This window comes from Anolis carolinensis, chromosome 4 (assembly GCF_035594765.1).
Source record: "Anolis carolinensis isolate JA03-04 chromosome 4, rAnoCar3.1.pri, whole genome shotgun sequence".
Lineage (NCBI taxonomy): Eukaryota > Metazoa > Chordata > Lepidosauria > Squamata > Dactyloidae > Anolis > Anolis carolinensis.
Window position 1 is genome coordinate 10,370,410 of NC_085844.1, and position 11,598 is coordinate 10,382,007.

An 11,598-nucleotide genomic window follows, 5' to 3' on the forward strand; every position below is an offset into this window, starting at 1 on the left:
TAAGATTACAGTAATATCTGATATTTCACAAACAAGATAATTTACCTCATATATATTTGTGCGTGGAACTGGAGATATCAAAATGTAGAACTGCCTATCTGAAATCTTTAGTTGTATTTTATAGTCTTCCTACATGATTTCTGAAGAACAGGACATCCCTCTGCAAAGAGAATGATTGCCATGATAGATTTGCTTCTAATTCTTCAGACTGAGCCCTCATGGCTCAATAAGTGGCTTTGGAGAGGAGGCTGCAGCAGATGTTGAGATGGGACGTGTATGATAATTCAATTTGTTGGACTTTTATGCTAGATTGTTATGAGTTATGCTCAATACGTATGAATTACATGCGGATTATAATGTGTTAGACAATGAGATTCTTTTTGCCATAGTCTGAACTTCTTCTACGAAACAAGGGTATGAGATCTTTGATACTTGGCCATCTTGGAAGGAGTTAAGTCTCATAGGTAACGTACAAACTGGATTTTGCTGTTTCAAGCTTATCATTTTATTTACACTTAGGTTGGCCTCCTGCATGGAAAAAGCCAATGCCTATGCCTTTGGTATTACACAAAAACATTTCTGTTTCTTAATTTGTATATGTTTATTTTTACTGTATGTATGTATGTTCATGGCATTAAATTACTACCTTTAAATTGCTACCCACTCTTGGGGTGAGAAGAGCGGGATAAAAATGTAGTAAATAAATAAAATAAATCAATAAACAAATTGTACTTTATAATGCCTTCATGCTTTACAAACCCATTTGTTAATTTAGTATCCAGGCTTTTGCAAAAGGCAGCATCAATTTAGTATTCAAGTTGCGATATTCTACCAAAGGCTTTCCCTAGGATGAATGGGTAGCTAGCTGGCTAAGAAGTAATTTGATAAAGGACTTGGGGGTGAGACAGGGAGAGGTAAGGAAGTCAGCTTCAATAGAATATGTCACACATGGAATGTCCTACCTCCTTCCAGACACATTACTTTGCTCACAAATAGGAACAAAGGAGTCAGACATGTTTTCTGGCTACAATGAATGGGTTTCAATCATATTTTCTGTTTTGAAAAGAATAGGTCCTTTGATGATGTCTAAAACAATTTTTTGCAGAACATATCAGAACAGTATTTTATGTTTGTTCAGCAAGCACAAGCATCACATAATAATAATGTTTCTGAGAAATGCAATAGCAGATGCCTCAATATCATTCTCTGGATGTTTCAGAAAGTCTCCAGTGCATATGAAAAGTGTTTTGCACTGCTTAAAACTCCAGAGATACCTGCACTTCAAACCTGGAGGTGCTTCGGAGTACTTTTATGTAGTTTGGAAATTGAACTCTTTGCATGCTCACATTTGGGATCTTTTGTTGCAAATTTATAGAGTAGATACGCCTTGAAATTGGGGAGGAGGAGGATAGAGAATTTAGCATCATTCTGGATGTGGGAAATAAAGTTGTCATGAATACTTTTTAAACAAAGGTTTTATTGCAATTCCAGTGTGTGACAGAGTATTTCAGAACGTTTGCAGAACAACATTTTTACACAAAGAACAATATTGGACATACAAACATACAGATTCTATGTAGCTACATTGGATTCACAAACAACGTACAGTTACTATATATTGGCTAACAAATAAACAAAGGAGGTTTCATTTTTACTCAGCATTCACATTATATATACACTTTCATTCATCTTCATGCATATATCATCATTTTTCCATTCTTCTGCTATGAAAACATCAGGACAGTAAATAAAGAACAACACTCAAAAACGGGAATTTCAGACAAGAAACAATCAGGACCAGTGAATCACCTCCCAACAAAGGATTCCCCCCAGGAAGGAAACAGTCAAGCTGTGAAGCTGCAAAGCTATTCAAGGCTAATCAAGGTAACCAATTGCAACATTCACACTTGCCTCAAACAGACAAGAGTTCTTTCTCCCACCCTGGACATTGCACAGCTATATAAACTCCAGTTGCCTAGTTTCCAACAAACCTCACAACCTCTTAGGATGCCTGCCATAGATGTGGGTGAAACGTCAGGAGAGAATGCTTCTGGAACATGGCCTTACAGCCCAGAAAATTCACAGCAACCCAGTGATTCCAGCCATGAAAGCCTTTGACAACACATTTTTGATAATCTTTCACATGAAGCAAAGTTAGTGTACATTGAGCCATCAGAAAACAAAGGTGCTACAATCTCAGCCATACATGTGGACAGTCTTGGATTTTCATTTTCACCCACAAGAATGGATATTTTTTTTAAAAAAAATGTTCTCCACTTTGAGTGAGATTGTGAAACTTCCTTTTAAACTCTGAAGAATGTTTGATCATTGAGGAGGGATGATTTGCAAAGAAAAAACACATTTGCACGCACAAAAGCTTTTTGGCTAGAAAACAACTTTGTTTTGCCCCAAACAACTCTTTTTTTTTTGGTAGAAAACAAAAGTGTTGGCCCTAGTGCAATTAATGATTCTATAAGTATACACAAAGATGCACAAACATTGTTTATATTAAAGTTGTTCCAACCTTTATTGTTAATTGCTTTGTTTTGATTCCTGAATTTTGTATGATGAGCAATGGTGGTTTTTGCTAACATATGGCCCATTGCCCTTAAAGCAGTGGTTCTCAACTGGTGGGTCCCAGGTGTTGTGGCCTACAACTCCCAGAAATCCCAGCCAGTTTACCAGATGTTAGGATTTCTCGGAGTTGAAGGCCATAACATCTGGGGACCCACAGGTTGAGAACCACTACTTCAGAGGCTGGTATTTGAACACATCTATGTGGGCAGTGGAAGCTATGTTTCTTTTACAGTTGTTGCTTCATGGAGATACACACAATTGATGTTCTGGGTTATATCACCACAATTGATGTCCATTTTTTCCAAGAGTCATTATAATTCCATGAAAAAAAAACTTTAAATGAAAGCAATTTTCTGCTTGTTTTAAATGCTTCTATGGCACTTTGAATAAGCAGTAGTTCAGAGGAACTAGGAGACCATGTTCAAAGAAAACCAGATGTAATGTTTTGACTTTCAGGAGCATAGACTTCAATGGAAGATTTTGATAGTAAGAGTGGCTCATCAATGGAGCCAACTACCTAGAAAGGTGGTGAAGTCTCCTTCTGGACATCTTTAAAACGTGGCTGGAGAAACACATGGTGAAGATCATTTAGCATTTCTAAAGGAGGAATCAGACATGAGCTTCAAGCAGAAGTGCCTGTCTTCTGTTTTCCATCTGTAGCCTTCCTCTTTGTTCAGAATTCTCCTCTGTGTTCTCCTTAGGTTGACTTTCCTTCTTTCTCCCAACAAGGAAATAGATCAATGGGTTAACATTGCTATTTAAGCAAATACACAAGAAGCTATATAAAAAGAAATCGGAAAATAATGTGTCAAAAATGAAATTAATTACAAGAATGGCATTAAATGGAAAATCCAGCATAAAGAAGAAAAGGAGGGTTAATAAAATGATCATTAAAATTTTTCTTCGCTGCTGCTGTTGGGATTTAAAGCAGAATTTGATGGAAAGGATCACAGATGATACAGTCACAAGTGGGAGGCAGAAAATAGCAGTCAAAAGAATATGGTAGAGTAATATATCATGATCTACGGGGAGATGAAATATATCAATAATAAACATAATTGCATAAAGCAGAAAAGAGAGGGACCAGATGAGGGCACACACCATGGTAGACAACCGCGGTGGACGTTGGCAGCGATGCCAGATTGGGAAGAAGAGAGACACACACCTCTCAATGCTGATTACTGTCAGAAGAATTTGACTATTGGAGAACATGAACATCAATAGATGCAAATTGATCAATGAAGAAAGGTGTGGATTCCCTGCCTGCAAAGAAATAAACCGGAAAACAAAACCTATAAGGACTCCGATGTCAGCAACAGCCAGATTTAGGATGTAGGTGGTATAAGGGTTCCTCTTCATGCGGAATCCAAGAAACCAGATGACAGTTCCATTCCCCAGGAGTCCAGTGCAGCAGATTATTAAAATTAGTATTTCAATATAAAATCTTGAATAGGGGATTTCTTGTGTGTTAATATTTGAGGTATTACGCAAGAGGACTCCATCATCTCCATAATAATCTGACTGGGATGTCTCGGTGGTATTCATCATCATGTTCATTCTTTCCACCTGGAATTCTGTTATCTTCTTTGGGAAGAGAAGACTTTGGTTGGGAAAAAGAAAGAAATATGTGTTCACTAGTTATTCACATAACTGAGCTAATTTAATTCTATTTGTATTGGTTGACTTTCATGAATAGCATGGCTCAATGACCATATTTTAGCTTAATCTACCCACTCTTCCCCTCAATAGAATAGAATAACTTTATGGTCATTGCACATTGTACAATGAAATTAAATGCTTTTAAATGCCTACATCACAAAACAACACACCCATCCCTCAACACTCCAACCAGCACCAAACACTTCCAATCAGCAGTTTTCCATACAGAAAGTGACTGCGAAGTTGAAAGATGGAGCTGAGTAAAGTGGTAGATTTTGCTGTTTGTGAACTTTATCACAGGAAAGTGGAAAACCAGGATTGAAGATTGACCATTTAGTACTGCTTGAATTAATACCACCTTAACAGGTGAATTAGGAGATGCACTTATTGGAAGTATCTCCTATTTCTGTATTAGGTATCCTTATTGCACTGCTATGGTAGGTAATTTTGAGCCCATCAGTTTGATTCACACACTGCATGATTATTAGATTCCACTTGGATCTTTCCTTAACTTCATACATTTCTTCCCACTCTTTCTTTCTCAATACAATTAATTTTTCCTTTTATGATGTATACTCAGCATATATTGAGATGTTTCCCTAGATATATACCAGTACAATTTGGTATAATTGTTCGTTTGGGTTCATCTGAATGGACTAAATGCATGGTTAATTAGAGAACAAGAGATATATCTCAGAAATTAAATTATTACAATTTTAAAGAATGTAGCTTGAGATACAGTTTAAAAACAGTTTATTAGAGCTGGAGAATTGGAAATAGTATCCTTTCTGCACTCAAAGAAGATCTATTGGATTTATACATCCTAGATTAATATGAAGACTGAAACAAATTCATTCATTTCTTTGCAAATATGTTTTTGAGGAGGGGGTCAAAACATTTAAGTTATGTATTTTATATGAAAATGTGGATATTATTATTTCAAATTATGTCCCTATCTTCTGTTATATAAAGTTCTTATCATGGTAAACAATAATGAAACATGAATTAATAACTAAATAATTGTAAACAAAACATGCAAAATTATCCAAGTAAAGAAAGGAAAATGTAAGTTATTGTGAAATGGAGAACAGAAGAGACTTAAGAGAAAGCATCTAACAAGATAGGTTCCCTTGAGTGACAGGTCAATTTGATTTCTGAAAGCAAAATGTGATCATTTCTCTTAGTTTTCCTGCAGAAGAAAAATGAAAAGGAGCAAACCTGGCATTTCTTGGCAGGGAGTTCCAAAATCTCAAGGCAGCTTATTTATCTTGTTCTTGCTGGTGGATGGAAGAGCAACAGAACGGTAGCTCAATGTGGTTCCAGAATTCCAGCATCTCCAAGCAGTCACACAAAAGATTCCCTCAAGCATACTCTTCAGGAATGCTCCAGCTAGTTATGTGCCAAGGAAACATCCCTTCTTAACTATTGTATCTTGAGTTTAAAAGTCAAGAAGAGAGCACAAAGTATGGCTCAATGTTGAATCTGGCAGAAGTTTTATTTATCCTTGCAAGTTATTTGATTGGGGTTATGTTTATTGTTTTTAATCATTGGCCTTTTTTAACATAACGGTTCCAAGGCATGGGTTTATTTCACAGTTTTCTTTATCTGCATGGGAAATGCCTTATATGGTCAATATCTCAACATTTTCTTTTCACATGTTTGTGCAAGATTATCGTGATGGCAAAGAGTAACTTCAGCAGAGATCCCAATCATCTTCTCATTACGCTTTTGCACTGGTGAGTATATAATTCAAGAAAGAACGTTCTGGTGGTCGCTTGCTGCCACTGCATTAGACGACTGAATGAAAATTCTTGCAGGGCTTCAGGAGAGCTCCTGTCTGTTATGGTTGCCCTATGCTGACACCATCACACAACCAGGGGGAAGGAAAGAGGAGCATCTGCTAAGATCAGCATGGAGAGCAGCAGTGATAGTGTGGACATGAGCCCAATCCATCCCCTTTTCTTTGTGATGGCAATGCTGGAGTAGCTTGTGCGGACTGCAGACCAGTTCATATTGGAACAAGTTGTGCTGTCCACATTGTGCCTAAATTGTGGGGCTGCTCTAGAGTTTCAGCTGAACTCCAGATGTTCTTTGGAATGATGCTTTACTTAGCATGGGGCATAACCAGTTTAACCTGGTTTACCCCGCAGCAAGGATCAAAAGTCCCTGCATATCAAAAAGGTAACCAGGAGTAACATGTTGACTATTGAGTCCATGTAGAAAAGCCCTTACAAAACATTAGAGAAGATCCTCAAAAAGATTGGTCATTTTTTTCCTACATGGCTAATGCAAAACTGTTACCTTTAAAAGAGCAATGTGAAGCTCTCCATGTGGTTTAAGAATTTAGTTTGGTGAGACGGAAAAGAATTTAATTCAGTGAAATTTTACAATGACATGAAATTGTTAAGGTTTAATTTCATTGGGTGAACAGTCTGTCAAAAGCGTTCTAATGCACATCAGGCACAATTGATGAGCACTGAGCACTTCTGGTGCACATTGCGCTTATTGTGGAAAAGAAACTGTCGTAGATACAAAATAGAAAGTGCTTGTAATGTTCTACCACCACTCCAGGTTTGTTTCAATTGAAATTCACTCTAGAGATGGAGTGACCAGTTTGTTTCTCTTTCATGCCCTGTTGACATATCTTCAAATGAACAGTCTTTTTCTTCATGGAAAAAATGTTGCTATACTCAGTGTAGTAAAAGAGTGAGCACAATTTTATTTATCGAATTATGATGGTGTTGTATTTTAAAAGAATCAGTAATAACATCGATTTTATTCATATTGATATTAAATTCCAACTTTTACCCAAAAATGAGAGTAAGGGTATAGAACAGTGGTTCCCAACCTGTGGGTCTCCAGATGTTTTGGCCTACAACTCCCAGAAATCTGAGCCAGTTTACCAGCTGTTTGGATTTCTGGGAATTGAAGACCAAAACATCTGGGGACCTATAGGTTAAGACCCACTGGTATAGACATAGAATGAGAGAGATTTTTAAAAAACAGTTAAATATATGGTTGATACTGAATCTTAGATCCTCAGCTTATAAAACATCTGCACTGTAGAATCAATGCAGTTTAACAACACATTAAATGCAATGACACAATGCTATAGAATGATGGAAGGTCTTTAGCCTTCTCATCCCAAGAATAATGGTGCCCCACCAAACTACAATTCCCAGGATGGAATAGAATTTGGCAAAACTGTATTAATTCTATAGTATATGCATCCTACGTATACCTAAGCACGGTCTCCCAGCACCCTCATGCCATCCTGACTTACTGAGCAGTAAGTCAATGATGATGAATCAGAATGTTTTGCCCCGTGCCCAATCAACAGTGATCTCTATTGTGATGTATGTTGTGTTTACTGGGAGAGAAATAAGACAAGCTACACAGAAAGTAATACATATTTTTGTAGGAGCCTGTCTAGAATAGTTCAATCTGTCTTTTCTAGTAATAGCTAACTAACTAAAAAAAAACAAAGCAGGGGTGGTGGCCAGTTGTTGAATTAGCATTAGTGCTAAGCAAAATGTTTAGACAAAAAAGATAAAATCAAGAGGGGACACAATAGCCATGTTTCAATGTTTGGAAGGATGCCATATTGAAGATTTCTGAGGATATCTTGTTTTCTACAGGTCCAGAGAATAAGACACAGAGCACACTATAGGAAAAGAGGTTTCATCTAAACATTAAGATGAACTTCCTGATGAAACAGCTATTTGACAGTGTAATATACTGCCTGGGAGCGTATTGCAGTCTCCCTCTATAGAGATTTGAAACAGAAGCTGGATGGGCATCTATCTGGAGTGCTTTGATACTATGTCCTTGTGGGGAAAAATGGGGTTGGATGGGATGGTCTTGGTGGTAATTTTTCAACTTTATGATTCTTTAGAAGATTCATATCTGCAAACTCTCATATTCCATTCCAAGGCTTTTCCACTTAAAATAATCTCAAGCATACTCGATCAATATCTCTCTTTGAGTTTAGAGAACCAAATTCTGATAGTAAGAACTGCTCAACTGTGGTGTATTCTTTAGACTTTGGTGATGTCTCACTACAACCATTAACTGTAAGCAGTAAAATGTCCTCTAAGCCACAAAATTTTATTTATCCATTCCCTGGTCTTGTGGCAATTGGGACTTGCTCAGGCAACGCTGTTCCAGCTCTGGTTGACTTCTTTGCAAGCACTGCTTTTAATGCTTCTGAACCCAGAAAATATTTCCAAGCAAAAAGAAAAAAAAAACTGTGTAGGAGTTTTTCTAGCTTCATTTCTTCCTTTTTTTCTTGCAGTTTGTATGCCAAACATATATTTAAAAATACATATTATTTCTGTTCCTTACACTAATACATTCCATTTTCCTTTTTGTTTCCCAGTCTTTCAGAACCAAAAAGGCTATATTTATATTTTAACTTTTTTAAAAAAATGCACATGATCTTCAACTCATCTCTATAAATTCATGAAACATTGTTGTGTCTGGGTGTCAAGTCTGAGCCAGATCTATCCTCAGCTGGGATCACAGTGTCCTTAGGTGAACTACATCTCCCACCAGCCTGGGTCAATTTCACCCCTTCCCCCAAACACCCTCAGTACTATAATTTGGCCATGTTGCATTTGTGTGCCAAGTTTAAGCCAGATCCATCCTCAGTCAGGTTAACATGAAGAATGTTGGAAAAGGAAGAGAATTAGGGAAACCATGCAGAAGAAAGAGCTGGGTAAGGTCATGTCCATGTGATTCAAGTCTCATGATATTTAGGCCCTGTGAGATTTCATATAATGAGGAATAAAAGGAAGGGAGGCAGGGGCAAGGTGAAGTGAGGGACTAACTAGGAGAAACAGATGAAGCAGCCATGGGAGCGTGTGATATCGGTACACACAGGTTTTTAATTTTGAGACAGGAACAAGTGATTGTGAAGGCCACAGTCATACAGTCAGAATAACAAATGATTTGCATACAAAATGCAAACAAGGTGAATACTCTGGCGACTTCAGTGGGATAACGTCCTTAATGAGCCTGTTCCTAAATTAACAGGCTTGCACTCTAATAGGGAAAAAATATCAAAATTAAGTTTGACCTGTGGAGTCCAGCTGTGGTCTGCCATCAGAGGCAGTTCACCTGTTAGGCGAGGTATGCGGCTACTTAAGGTGCCATCCTCTAGGGGGCGCCTAGGGGCACCGTTGAGGCACCTCCGCCTAGGCCGTGGCCGCAGAGGCAGGAAGGCCACATCTGGGCAAAGGTGCCTCAACGGCACCCCCTAGGCACCCCCTAGACGATGGTGCCTTCAGCTACCATTGAGGCACCTCCACCCAGACATGGCCTTCCTGCCTCCGTGGCCTGGCCTGGTTGGAGGCCAGGCCTCAGAGGCAGGAAGGCCTCTTACCTGCTGCCGGGGCCTTTGGTGACCTGTCCATCTTGCTGTTCCTCATCTTGCCTTGGTCCTGCCACCTGCCTCGGGACGGGTTGCCAGAGGCTCCAGCAGCAGGTAAGAGGCCTTCCTGCCTCCACGGCTTGGAAGGGCCTCTGGAGATCCATTCCGAGGCAGGCAGCGGCCCTGCCGAGCCGAGGAAGAGCAAGATGGGTGAGGCGCCCTCTCCAACCACTGTGCATGTGCCATGTGGCTGCTTGGTGCAAGCGCAGTGGTTGGAGAGGGTGCACCGCCGATCTCGCTCTTACTAGGCTTGGCAACTGCGGCCTTCCTGATGCGACCACCATGGCTGCCTCCGCAGCCTTCCCGTGGCCAGTGCCGCGGCCTTCCTGCTGCCGCCGCCGCCACTGCCACTGTGGCTTTCTCACCGCCGCAGCCTTCCCATGGCCGCTGCCACAGCCTTCCTGCTGCCGCTGCTGCCACCGCCGCTGCAGCCTTCCCGCCGCCACAGCGACAAGTGGGGTTTTATATATCTGTGGAATGTCCAGGGTAGGAAAAAGAACTATTGTCTGTTGGAGGCAAATGTGAATGTTGCAATTGGCCAGCTTGATTAGCATTTAATGGCCTTGCAGATTCAAAGCCTGTCTGCTTCCTCCCTGGGGGCATCCTTGGTTGGGAGGTTTTAGCTGGCCCTGGTTGTTTCCTGTCTGGATTTCCCCCGTTATTTTTTTTTCATTGATTGGTTGGAGGGGAGCGCCAAAATTCTTTTCGCTTACACTTGAAAATTACCTTGGGCCGGCTCTGTCTGCAGTCTTTCTCATCACTGAAAATCCTTTGGAAAATAACCTTCACGCTTTCCCTGTATTTTCCCCTCTTTCGTCTTCCAACCAGGAAATAAATCAGTGGGTTAACACTGCTGTTTAAGGAGGCAAATAGGAATCCATAGACAGATCGAGAAAAAGAGTTACCAAATGACAAATAAAAAACACAAAAGACGATATTAAAAGGCAATGCAAGAATGATGAAAAATAGAAGAGTCAGTAAGATAGCTGTTAAAATATTTCCACGTTGGTGCTGGGTTGGTTTCAAGCAGACCTTGATGAACAGGCTCAGCGTGGAGATGATCATAAGTGGGAGACAAAGTAGGGACATTAAAGCTGATACATAGAACATTGCTAAATCATATATATTTGCATGAATTAAAATGAGCATCAATGGAATCCCACAAAGAAGGAAAGAGAGGACCCATATTACTGCACACACAATGGAAGAAAAGTATTTTGACCTGTGACATCGATGCCAAATTGGGAAATAAACTGACACACACCTGTCAAAACTAATGGCTACCAGCAAAAAATGACCAGGGGTGTAGATACACATAAAGAGATCTTCCCAGTAAAGAGGAATAACAGATACATTAAGGTGATACAAAATAAGAATGAGAGGTATGGACAGAAGGACTCCAAAATCAGCAACAGCCAAATTCAGTATGAAAGTGGTGAAAGGATTCCTTGGAATGCTCAAAGTGAGAAACCAGATTATGGTTCCATTTCCTATCAATCCAGAGAAGCAGATCCCCATAGTCAAGACACTGACTGACCATACTTCTAAAGATGAGGAGTTTGTATCACAATATGATACATTACCAACTGATATTCCATTATTGGCTGCCTGAAGATATCCATCACTATAAGCCTCATTTTCTAGATCCATCAAATAAAACATGTTGCTAGAGTTCAAAAGGGATAGAAATTTTGTGCTGAAATTGGTCATCTTCCAAATCTCTGCTTTCATCTGCTTTCTTCTATTACGAGCACTTCTGCAAAGGGAAAAAAGAGAAGCTTTGAATTTTGTTCCTTCTATATACTTTATCAAATGATACAACTGAAGTATTTAATATGCTTAGATCTAAGATGTGTGAAGAATAAATGAGCCTGGCTGTCCCCTGAGATACTCCAAAATGTTCCATTATCTTCACAGTTATTTTTGGTGGG

General features: G+C 39.4%; 2 protein-coding genes across 2 annotated transcripts; both read right to left on the reverse strand.

Annotated features, from left to right (window-relative positions):
• Positions 1-1,217: 1,217 nt before the first annotated feature.
• On the reverse strand, positions 1,218-6,189 carry LOC103278492 (proto-oncogene Mas). Its single transcript, XM_008108344.3, has 2 exons — positions 5,455-6,189; positions 1,218-4,177 (listed from the first exon to the last, which is right to left on the reverse strand). Exon 2 carries the CDS (start codon positions 4,132-4,134, stop codon positions 3,187-3,189), a length of 948 nt encoding a protein of 315 aa, XP_008106551.1. The 5' UTR covers positions 4,135-4,177; positions 5,455-6,189; the 3' UTR covers positions 1,218-3,186.
• A 4,119-nt stretch (positions 6,190-10,308) lies between these two features.
• LOC103278493 (proto-oncogene Mas-like) lies at positions 10,309-11,598 on the reverse strand. The gene has a single exon (XM_016992954.2). The coding sequence runs from the start codon at positions 11,396-11,398 to the stop codon at positions 10,337-10,339; it is 1,062 nt and encodes a 353-aa protein (XP_016848443.1). The 5' UTR covers positions 11,399-11,598; the 3' UTR covers positions 10,309-10,336.

Coding starts and splice junctions, on each gene's coding strand:
- LOC103278492 (XM_008108344.3), bottom strand. CDS start 4,134: ATGAACATGATGATGAATACCACCGAGACATCCCAGTCAGATTATTAT.
- LOC103278493 (XM_016992954.2), bottom strand. CDS start 11,398: ATGAAAGCAGAGATTTGGAAGATGACCAATTTCAGCACAAAATTTCTA.